Here is an 11,676-nt window from a genome sequence, read left to right as displayed (position 1 = left end):
TGTGCTGAGGTTAAGTATGATCATTTAGTCCTCCAGAGTCATTATGCGTCTGGGAGTTTGCTTAATCAAATGCCAATGATTAAACCAAAACACATGCACTTCTTAATAATCTTGTAAATGGCTCTTGTAAAATCACAAAACAGATATTATTTATCTTGTCAAGCATCATTGAATTGTTAGATTAACAATAGTAAACTATAATATCTGTTCTCACAAATAACAATAATAATAATAAAATAAATAAAACCAGACAATGTTTAATTAATTTTTATTCCCTGTATCCTGCTGACAGAAACATAAAATGCATTACGCATTACGCTTGTGTATGGGACAACATGGGGACTTTGAGTGCCCTAACCGTAAGAAGCGGCTCCTCACTTTTATCAAGAGCATTGGAAAACCTGACACCCTGCAGCTCTAACCTGGTTTACCACTAAAGCTAAGCAGTGTTGTGCTTGGCCAGTACCCGGGATGGGAGACTTATTATGAGAATTAAATTGCTGCGAGAAGTGAGGCCAACAGAGGGTGCTCACACTGAGGTCTGTGTGTGTGTGTGTACTAATGTCCCAGTATTGTGATGGAGATGCTGCTGTATACTGTGAAAAGGCACCATTTCAGATGTTAAATTGAGGTCATTGAAGACAGAAAGAAACATGTGTTTGTTGTCAATCAAGGCAGGGTAAATATAATGAAGCCATGAGCTGCCTTCCTATGATTTATAGGAATTTTTATAAATCGAATGGCTCAGAATTGTTTACATCACTCTCAAATGTCTACTGATTGGTTCAGAATCTACATCACCACCACTAACCTGCTGTAGGCAGGTTTCACTTTATAAATGAAAAAAGTCTATAAAGATGAACAGAAAATATTTCAGTACATAAAAGGGAGGGGCATGGTCTGCAGTGCATCACAAATTACAATTTACATATTTTCAGCAGCTTGTTTATTGTTGTCATTTATGTTGTCTTTTTTCAAAAACTGCATCAAAAGCACGAAGCATCCATTACGGACAACCATCTACAGAGATCCAGGAGCAGCTCAGAGCACCATGAAGAGAGAGCTGACACACCGAAATCAACCTGCAGTGACAGCTGCACATGTACATTATAACAGATTGGAATTCTTCACTGACAAGTCTTCACTTCCAACTTGATGAGACTCACATAACATGCATCATGTTCATTTAGAGGAGAACCTCTGGGAAACAGCATGACACGGAGACCGCTATAGTTGCAGATAAATCCCAGAGTTTGCAGATTTTTTTTTTTGTAATTTACACCAAAAAAAAAGTTTTTTCTTTTGGGAAACTCTTTCTCATTATGACACATAAAATGTGGGAACTGCAGTAAATTCTTCACATGGACCTGTTGTCCAATTGATGTTCCACTATAAGGTATGTGATGGATTATGAGAAAATACTTTCCTTAAAGAGTCCAGGTCAGTCTAATATTCATTTGGAATATCTCACAGACAATCCAGTTCACCTTACTTGTTTACACACATAGAGATGAAGTGATTTATAAGTGCTTAGTCAAAGTGCTTCTATATTTCCACCGTTTTACACAGGGAGTCTTCAGTAGACTTGCAGAATGTCCAGAACAGTTTATAAGCAATTATAGTCACACTATAGAACGCTACCCTTTTGCACAGCAATTATCATTCATAAAGAGCCAACAAAACACTTTAAATCGGTTTTCACCATGAGTTACAAGGCAATCAAATATTTCTAATATTATTGTATCACTACAACATACATGGAACAATCGTGCGAAAAAACAAACATACACATAAATTCAACTTGACATCTCAGTCGCAAGTAAGAGTCAAGTGTGAACAAACAGAGCAGCAATAAAATAAACCCAAACCTTATTTTACAATCTGCCTTGTAGAGATTTGATAATATGGATATTATGTAAACAATACAACTGATGGGAATTTTGATACTGTAATTTGGTTTGCCCTCAGAGGACAAAAACCATTGTGCTCTTAAGTCGTCAGAAGCAGCATCTCTCAAAAGCTCTACTGAAGTGTAGTGGATCCAGTTATTCAGATATCCCTCATGGAATCAAATCACGTAATTAAAACCCAACGACCAAAAAGTGTAGTTGTGCTCAAATATATGTTAGCACATTGTCACTCTTTGAAATACCTGCCACTTTGTAGCTTTTTATAATAGCTGACCTGTTCAGTGTGGTTCAGATTGCCCTCCCTATCCAGCAGAACTAGAGGGGTCTTGCGGCGCAGACTGCGACCCTCTGAGGTTTGACCCACCGGTGGTAGTTGAGGGGGAAGTAGTGGCTGGGGAGGTTGAGGAGGCTGGGGCGGCCCGTGGTCAGCCACACTGGCGGAGGAGCGAGGAGAGATGCTTCTGACGTGACGGTAACTGCAGGAACCCTCACGGTTGAGGTTTTTAAGCTCGTACGACTCGGTTGTGTTTCCATCAGAAGATCCTCTCCACTCCCAGGGGTTATTGGGGTTGGAGGTCATACGAACTACAGGGTGGTGGGGGGCGTGGGCATCAACCGTGATGATGCCTGAACTGCTATCAAGTTCTGAACGATTAGGTGATGATTCTGTGCCTGTGATGGATGAGGTACCAGAAGAGGACGAAGTCTCTGAGGATTTGGCTGATCCTGACAGGAGTCCCTGTTGCTTTGACATGGCAATGACCTGCATGATCCGAGGCTGATTTCCTGCCTTAAGAACTGGAATATTAGCACCACTTTTCTCTGTGATGGACAGCCATTTGGCCCGAGTGCTGGCGCTTTTAGGGGACACAGGCGGGGGGACCGAGGGCTGTGCTGGGGGACGAGGGGACATCACTATTCTTGCACCTGTAGGTGGGTTAGCAGGTTTGGCTGATTGTTGAACAGACGAATAGACTGAAGAGTGGACGCTATCCTCTTCTGTGGTTGTGTCGTTGTCGCCATCTGAGCCCTGCTCACTGGTGTCCTCATCGGGCAAGCTGCCGCCTCTCATCTCCATTGACTTTTGCTTCCATTCAGAAACTAATTGCTGTGACCGCATGGGCTCCAGTGGTACTGGAACAGGTACTGTCACTACACGCCTCGTTGGCTCCTCTGGAGCTGTAGCACGGGGTAATGTGTTGCTGAAGGTTACCATTGTCTCCTTACCCATTGGGCTGCGAGGTGCCAGTAGTTCCACGTTCACACTGGCTCTCTTTAAGCTTCCCAATGAGGTTTTCTCCCGCTGTACAGGCCGGTTCAGCCCATCTAGAGATGCTGGTGATGTTATTTCCTCATTGCTCTCAGAGGCGTGGCCTTTGTTATAGACAGAGTCATGGCCTCTCTGGGCCAGAGCCCTCAAAGCATCCTTCTGCAGAAGAGGGGGTTGTGGGATGACAGTGTCCTCTGGAGATTTGAAGTTGGCAACAGCATGGAAAGCCTGGAATGATTTAAAGTTTTAAACTAAAGTGGCTTCATTACATTGATTAGTTCAGAACAAAAAAGAACATTCCTCTTAACCAGTTCAGTTTAGGGTTAGGTTTAGGGCTGGGGTAGGAGCTTGTACAACATTCATATCAACCAAGGTTAGGGTTGGTGTTAAGGATAGGATTAGTAGTATGTTTGTTAAACAGGAATATTGTTCTAGGACAAGGTGCTGATCCATAATTCTAATTGGCCAAATCACAGTCACTCATTTGATGGATGTTTTTATCCAAAGTGACTTATATTGGTTTCAGTGGCATTTATGTTTTATTACCCCGTATCAGTTTTTGTGTTCCCTGGGAATCAATGTAATTTTGAAGGCTGCACCCTCCAGAGGTCACATTTGTTGGCCGTATACGTCATTGAGGATGTCTCGTTACAAAAAACATTATAACATTTATTCTTTAAGCTGTGAATTACTGTAATTTCTTTCTTACTTTGGAATGTAATGGTTACTTTTCTGAATTGAGACAGCCTCAATGATGTATGTGGCCACCAAATGCAATCTCCAGAGGACGCAGCCTTTGAAATAAGGCATAGCAAAAGTAATCATCCAAAATGTGCAGTGCTGGGGAGGCTCCAGAAATGGTGTGAAAACCCCCGAGCTAGGAATACCCAAAATGTGATTTTGCCATGTAGGATGTGCTCCTGGCGGGTTGCAAAAAAATACAATCAAACAGTGTTCCTGTAGCTCAAAGAGTAAAGCATTGCACTAGCAGCACCAGAGTCCAATGGGTCCAGTTCCCAGGTAATGCATGACTTTGTGAAATATATATCTTGAATGCACTGAATGTTGCATCCTTTTTATTTAGCATTGAGGCGTCTGCCTTACAAAAGTAAACTGTCATAGCTCTAGTCCTGACAGAACAGTTTGCTAAATGTTGTTTAAGCCCCTATCCCCAGATGTAGGCTTTGCCCAACCTCAAACCCTAGAATCTACCAACATGGAATTTGATGCAGTAACATCTTCTTGGGTAAATCACTCAATAGCACAAAACGCTCAATAGCAACATGTCAAAAGACATTACATGGAGGATGGCTGACCAAATACACTACACAACATCTGAAAAAATACATCAGCAAACCAATAACTTACCAGGTATGCGGCAATACCAGCACCAATACAGAACCCAACGTAAACATCGATAGGGTGACTGCGGTACTGGGTGATCTGAGTGAGTCCCGTCAATGCAGCCGCAATGGCAAAGGCAAACACCAGAACGGGTTTGAGCAGCTTGGTGCTATCAGAGATTGTTGAGTTGAAGTACATCTAGAAGAGCAGAGAGCAGTAGAGGTCTCCAGCTGTCATGTGCAAATTAATAACACGCTGCCTTGCAGCTTCTGACAGTCTGACAAGCACAAGGTGGGAAGCAGTAACAACTTATCCCTACGTCTGTTGCTTGAAGTGGATCCTGCCAAATAGCTAGACATGTGAAGCACTTACCTATAATTAGACTTTCTCTAATCTAGCAAACATAACGCAATAGAGCATATTAAATCACATCCTTCTTAAAAATATGATCCGTGTTGAAATGTATTACTTGTGTCAATGCATATGTGATATGTCTTTTCCATGCACATCTATTATGTTGGCTGGCTGTTCATTATTTCTATCGACAGTACAATCAGTTTAAACTGTACTAAACACTCTTCATTTCTATATATTATATATATATATAGTATTTGAGCTGTCATGTGCAAATTAATAACACGCTGCCTTGCAGCTTCTGACAGTCTGACAAGCACAAGGTGGGAAGCAGTAACAACTTATCCCTACGTCTGTTGCTTGAAGTGGATCCTGCCAAATAGCTAGACATGTGAAGCACTTACCTATAATTAGACTTTCTCTAATCTAGCAAACATAACGCAATAGAGCATATTAAATCACATCCTTCTTAAAAATATGATCCGTGTTGAAATGTATTACTTGTGTCAATGCATTTGTGATATGTCTTTTCCATGCACATCTATTATGTTGGCTGGCTGTTCATTATTTCTATCGACAGTACAATCAGTTTAAACTGTACTAAACACTCTTCATTTCTATATATTATATATATATATAGTATTTTCTGTACATTTAGTAAACACACATTAAAATGGTGTCGAAGAGACTTACTGAAATATAAACAGCAGCAAAGGAAGAGAGGGTTGCATGCTGGGAAGGGAAGGTTTTCCTGTCATAAAGGAAAGCAAACATCTAGAGTAAGTCTAGACCAGATATGCAGCAGAAGTCAATGTCAAATGTTTATAGGTTTAAAAAAGAGGTGAGTAGGGAGTGCTATACAGGAAGAAAACCACAAAAGGGAGAAAGAAAATGGTGACCGTACAAGGCTGTCAAAGTTGATCACAGTAAATCACATAATCAGATGTTATTCAGTAGCTAAACATGCAATTACCTGGCAGACAGAATAGCATGCTGATCCTGGCCAGAGCAAATGTCTTTGGTGATGTAAGGGTTCTTGTCACAAGACACACCTGGGATGGTATAATTGGGTTTGCACACTGTGAGAAAGAATGGTGTGTGGTAGCCAGTGGCCAGCTGGATGACATCAGTAACCAGTGCTGTTGCACAAAGACCGAACACATGAACCCCTAGAAGAAGAGACAGATCATGAGGAATGAAACATTGATGACTCATTTCATCCGTTTCATGTAACACTCTGTGCCTGACTCATGTTACATAATGTTCATCTGCATCACTCCTGTTCAGATTTTTTGTGTTGCAGTTTCAGAAATGCAAGGTTTTTTCTAGTTTGTAATAATTTCTTACAATAAAAATGCTATAGCTATATACAATTTTACAGCACATCACAATAAAATTTCCTCTGAAGTTGCAAAATACAAATTGTCATTTATTTTTAAACTTCTACAGTAAAAATTACATTGTAAACAACTAAAATTTGACTTTATTATAATACTTCATTAATATATAATTTATGATATTATACAATTACACTGTAAATCCACACTAAACTTCCCACAGATTCAGCCCCTTCATATTTTACTATCAAACACACTGGGTTTACATACCAACAAAACGAACGGTTCTCCGCAGAAAAGAGTTAAAATTACATCCACCAGCACTTATGCTTCCCTCAATCCCTGGACGGACCTTCAGTTTGGACTGCATACAATACAGTAGACCTTCACCTATCATGATCTGAACACAAGACAACAAGAGAAAATATGGCACTAAAAGTTGGACAAAACAGCACAAGCGAATTACAGTGCTGCGCACACAGTGACAAAGCTCGCACGTAAAATGTAAACCTGAAGAAATGGCAAATTCCAAACTCGAGCACAAAGAATATGATTGTGTACAAATAATAAAATCGCGAGTAGAGCCCACACGCGCAAATAAATGCCTGCATGTGTGCGCAGATCTAAACACACGCACGAGCTGATTCTGAACCCTTCACGCACAAGAAGTTTTGACAGGCAGGGGGCGGGGCCCAAACATATGCTTGTTGTGTTCGCAAATGCTATTGGCTGCTGGCAAAATCCTGTATTGATTGGCTGCTAGTCGTCTGACTGATAGATATGTATACAATGAGGGACAAAAAAGACACTGACTATTTAGAGTGAACCAACTAAGGAGGTAATTAATCAACAGCCAGTCAGACGACGAGCAGCCAACCAATACAGGATTTGGCCAGCAGCCAATAGCATTTGTGAACACAACAAGCATATGTTTGGGCCCCGCCCCTATGGGATTACAATTCTGCCACAATTCTGCGTGCGAAAGATCATATTTTGAGCGCGTAAAAGTGCGTTTTGCACGCGCGCAAACTGAGTTTTTTGAGCGCACGAAAATCAATTTTGCATTTAAAATACGTTTTTGGATGTGTGCAGACCTCTTTTGCGCGTGCAACGTTTCACTAGCTTGCTCACCTGATGCCCGCCCTCAGTGCTCGCTAAATGCCAACAGCTCGTGTGCTCAGCACAACCCAGTGTTACAATGTGCCATAATTCCAGCCAATCAGAGAACGAGGTTGCTAAATTCTGATTGGCTGCCTTGACAACCAATCACAACATTTCTTGCATTACCTCGACAGCAGAAGAGGAATTATTATGCAAGTTGATATTCTGATCATATCGTCATTTTTTAGGATTCTATACTTAACCTAAGTCTCTGAGAACCTGACAGCTTGTACTTCTGGAGACTCCAGGTAGATTGCAGTTCTGGAAAATGGTGGCGCTGGAGACTAAATGGTTCCTGGAGATTTCACACCTAATTCTTCACCTTAATTCCTAATTATTAACATCCATCTTTTCTTCTCCACATGTTTTTGACTGACCCTGCTGACCCACCGAGCATTTTGCTGTCCAATGGTTATGCATTCACTTGGCAATTTCTTGTATTGTATTAGTTTTTAATATTTCTCATGGGCATTTAATAAATTTGACTTTCAGTCTGAGTTAAATCTCTTTTTTGGCTCATTTTATCTGTAAAAGAAAATCTGCTTAATAATAATTATGCACACCTGAATATAAGACATTTTTCACTTCAGCTTTCAGCCTTCATGAATAATTATATATCAATTATAAATTATTAAATACAAGATTAATAGTAGTTATTAAGACTGATGTAGCTTGGAATTGGTCAAATGTGCTTGGAAAAAAATATGATCAGAATATCAACTTGCATAATAATTATGCATGCACTGTATTTTTCCTCTTCTGCTGTCGAGGTAATGCAAGAAATGTTGTGAATGGTTGTCAAGGCAGCCAATCAGAATTTAGCAGCCTCGGTCTCTGATTGGCTGGAATTATGGCACATTGTAACGCTGGGTTGTGTTGAGCACTCGAGCTGTTGGCATTTAGCGAGCACTGAGGGCAGGCATCAGGTTAGCAAGCTAGTGAAACGTTGCACGCGCAAAACAGAAGGTCTACACAAATCCAAAAACTTATTTTAAATGCAAAATAGATTTTCGTGCGTTCAAAATACTTTCTTCTTTGCGAGACAAACATTTTCTCCACAAAACCCAGTTCGCGCACGTGCAAAACGCACTTTTGCGTGCTCAAAATATGATCTTTTGCGCGCAGAATTGTGGCAGAATTGTAATCCCATACGCCCCCTGCCTGTTTTACTGCCTGTAAAAACCTCTTGTGCGTGAAGGGTTCAGCTCGCGCTTGTGTTTAGAGTGTAGACATTACTTGCGACTGTGGGTTCTGCTCGCGGTTTTGTTATTTGTCCTCGCAGCGTGTATATGTGTGTACACAATCATATTTTTTGTGCTCGATTTTGGAATTAGCCATTTCTTCAGGTTTACATTTTAACGTGCGAGCTTTGTCACTGCACTCAGTACTGTAATTCGCTTGCGCTGTTTTGTCCAACTTTTAACGCCATAAGAAAATGACAGAATTATACAATTGTTCATCAAAATTTGACTTTGGCATGTGTAAATGTAATTTGAGGACGATTAAATCTAATACATTTATTTCAGATATTAAATGTAAACAAATATATAACTTTGGCCTAAGGTTGTGTCTTTTCTGTGGAGAAGCAAGTTATTAAATTTGGACAGAATGTAAAGAAATTGTGCCTATGTTGACTTTAAAGAGATTGAATGAAATGAAAATTCTGTCATCATTTACTCACCCTCAAGTTGTTCCAAACCTGTATGAGTTTCTGTTGAGCACAAAGGAAGATATTTTGAAGAATGAGGTAACCAAACAGTTGACGGTAGCCACTGACTTCAATTGTATGGAAACTAAATACTATGGAAGTCAATGGGGACCATCAACTCTTTGGTTACCTCATTCTTCAAAATATCTTCTATTATGTTCAACAGAAGAAAGAAACTCATACAGGTTTGGAGCAAGTGGAGGGTGAGTAAATGATGACTATTTTCATTTTTGGGTGAACTATCCCTTAAACAACCCTGACTATTTAGGTCACAAATGTTACAAAGAATGTAATGCAATGAAGTTGTCGTGATTGCTTTCATCTCACAGAGGCAGCAGGGCCGGCGAACGCCAGACTCAGGAGCATGAGCAGAGGGATGAGCTCATCACCGCTGTCCACGAACGGCATGCTGAGTGACCGGTCATGGCAGCGGAATCCCACCTGCGCCGGCTGGAGCACATCCGTCAGTTCCAGAAAGTACAGTGACACCATGGAGGACGCCACAATGGGTAGCTATTTTCTCAGGAGAGAGAGAGTGTGTATAATGCGATAGTCTTTATCAATTTTAAAAGTACTAAATTGACAGTTTTTCTCAAGTATGAACAGATAGTAAATATTGATAATACACAAACATATCAACACCAGAGCACAGTTTAATTACTGTAGAGCAACTGTGGCAGATGGCTGTTAAATGTCAGCACAGAGTACTGTACTCCAGGGCTGACAATGTGGTGGAAGGTAAACACTGTAGCACACTCAAACTGACGGCTGTCATGCATTTTCAATTATGTCTTCAAAGAAAATGAGGAATCCCAGTTGTTTAGAGTGTGTAATGTAATTACCTGAGATTAATTGCTCTATTGAAGTATTAAACTGGTAATAAATGGCGGCACACACCTCTACAAAATAGAAGCAGGGTAGCAGCGTCAGACTGTCTTTGGGCGGTTTCTTCTTGATTTTTTCACGTGCAGTCATCATGGTGCTGGTCTTCTGAAGTTATTCTGTCAACACATGAGTTCATTTTAAGAACCCCATTAAAAGATTTGACGTCATCTATATTTTTGGTCTGTTTTTTCCAGAAATTCTTATAGCTCCTTAAATTTCTATATCTGCTTAAATTTTTATTTTAAGTTAATTTTGTCCATTCTAGGAGTTACAGTATAACTCTAGTATACTGTAATCATCTTTGTTTTATTTAAAACTTTGAAATATAATTTTATAGTGTGTATATACTGTATACACACACATATATATATATATATATATATATATATCGCTGTATAACTGATAACTGTAGGCTTATGTGTTATTTCATTTTTCCTTTTTTATTCAAAATATTCCCAAATGTGTTAATTATATCAAGAAATTCAGCCTGAAGAAAGAATTATTCTGGAATAAGTAACAAGCTTGCGATTAAGTACATGTTATTATTATTATTATTATTAGAGAAGAGTGAGAAGCGATTCCCTTCTTCAGCATCTCTGCATACACAAGCCCTGCATAAACAAAAATATGTGACCTTTGGTTAAATTCTATCCACAGGAAAAGGCCTGCACAAAAATGTTCAAATTATTATTTTCTCATCTGAATCAGAATGAGGCCCACCTGAATAAATGGATAACAGACTGTGTGCCTGAGGAAAAAAATATTAAATAAACAGCTCCTTTCAGAATATTCTCAAAAGAGCATAATGAACAAATGTTGATGTGGGCTATTGTTTGAGCAGGCATAGAAAGAATGTTTTGTGCTCTCTGCCAAATCAAGTAAACAAGGCACTTGAAGACTCTCCCAACTCTCGAGTGGGAGTGAGCGAGGCTCTGCTGAAATTAGCAGGGAGCCTGTTTTCAAGACTGGGAGCTCTGTTTATCTCGAATGTCTCACAGGCAAAAGATCTCTCTCTCTCTCTCTCTCTCTCTCTCTCTCTCTCTGTGTCTATGTGTGTTTTAGGGAGGAATCCATAGGCACTGAGTTCTTTCCAAAAAAGACAGTGTTTGTGCTCACACATACTCACAGCACGGGGCTTTGACTGCGGAGAAAGTTAATTAAACTTGACTGGGTTTCTCACACAAATCTGTTTCCTGTGAAAGTGGGGTTAAAGAGTGAGTTGTGTAACACAGCTACTTTCTGACCCTAGTTTGTCCCAAGAATCCAAGCAAACTGACCCAAGACACTGCGGAACAATACATGGGTCGATAAACATTTCAAGCCACGATAACCAGTCAAGGCAGAATTATTATACACTTGAAGTGAAGAGACTCAATAATGAAAAATCAATAATGTAATCAGATAAGAATGAGACAGATCAGTCTCACTAATGTTCACACATCATGAGAAAAGTCACTGATGATGAAAAATATGGCAAAGATTTCACTGGCAATTCTGATTACATTGACACAATGTAACACCTTGATTATTTTTCACGGAATAGAAATTTAATATAATTTAATATTAATATAATCTAATTTAAATTAAAATGTATTTTTGAATTTGAATTATATTAAATGATATTAATTTTAATTAATATAATTTATTCTAATTATATATATATATATATATATATATATATATATATATATATATATATATATATAT

At 39.4% G+C, this 11,676-nt stretch overlaps 1 protein-coding gene across 1 annotated transcript in view; it reads right to left on the bottom strand.

The window, feature by feature from the left end:
* Positions 1–280: 280 nt before the first annotated feature.
* LOC107602805 (phospholipid phosphatase-related protein type 3-like) overlaps positions 281–11,676 on the bottom strand; it is a 15,221-nt gene continuing 3,825 nt past the window's right edge. The window contains exons 2-8 of the mRNA XM_016295391.1: positions 9,982–10,085; positions 9,412–9,597; positions 6,486–6,615; positions 5,852–6,047; positions 5,572–5,629; positions 4,549–4,722; positions 281–3,408 (exon numbers count right to left, since the gene is read on the bottom strand). Coding sequence (XP_016150877.1) covers positions 2,137–3,408; positions 4,549–4,722; positions 5,572–5,629; positions 5,852–6,047; positions 6,486–6,615; positions 9,412–9,597; positions 9,982–10,062 — 2,097 coding nt within the window. The 5' untranslated portion in view covers positions 10,063–10,085 and the 3' untranslated portion in view covers positions 281–2,136. The remainder of the gene's footprint in view (positions 3,409–4,548; positions 4,723–5,571; positions 5,630–5,851; positions 6,048–6,485; positions 6,616–9,411; positions 9,598–9,981; positions 10,086–11,676) is intronic.

The sequence above is a fragment of the Sinocyclocheilus grahami genome, unplaced genomic scaffold (genome assembly GCF_001515645.1).
Source record: "Sinocyclocheilus grahami isolate Dianchi unplaced genomic scaffold, SAMN03320097.WGS_v1.1 scaffold335.1, whole genome shotgun sequence".
Taxonomy (NCBI): Eukaryota; Metazoa; Chordata; class Actinopteri; order Cypriniformes; family Cyprinidae; genus Sinocyclocheilus; species Sinocyclocheilus grahami.
This window is presented reverse-complemented; position numbering and strand designations above follow the sequence as displayed.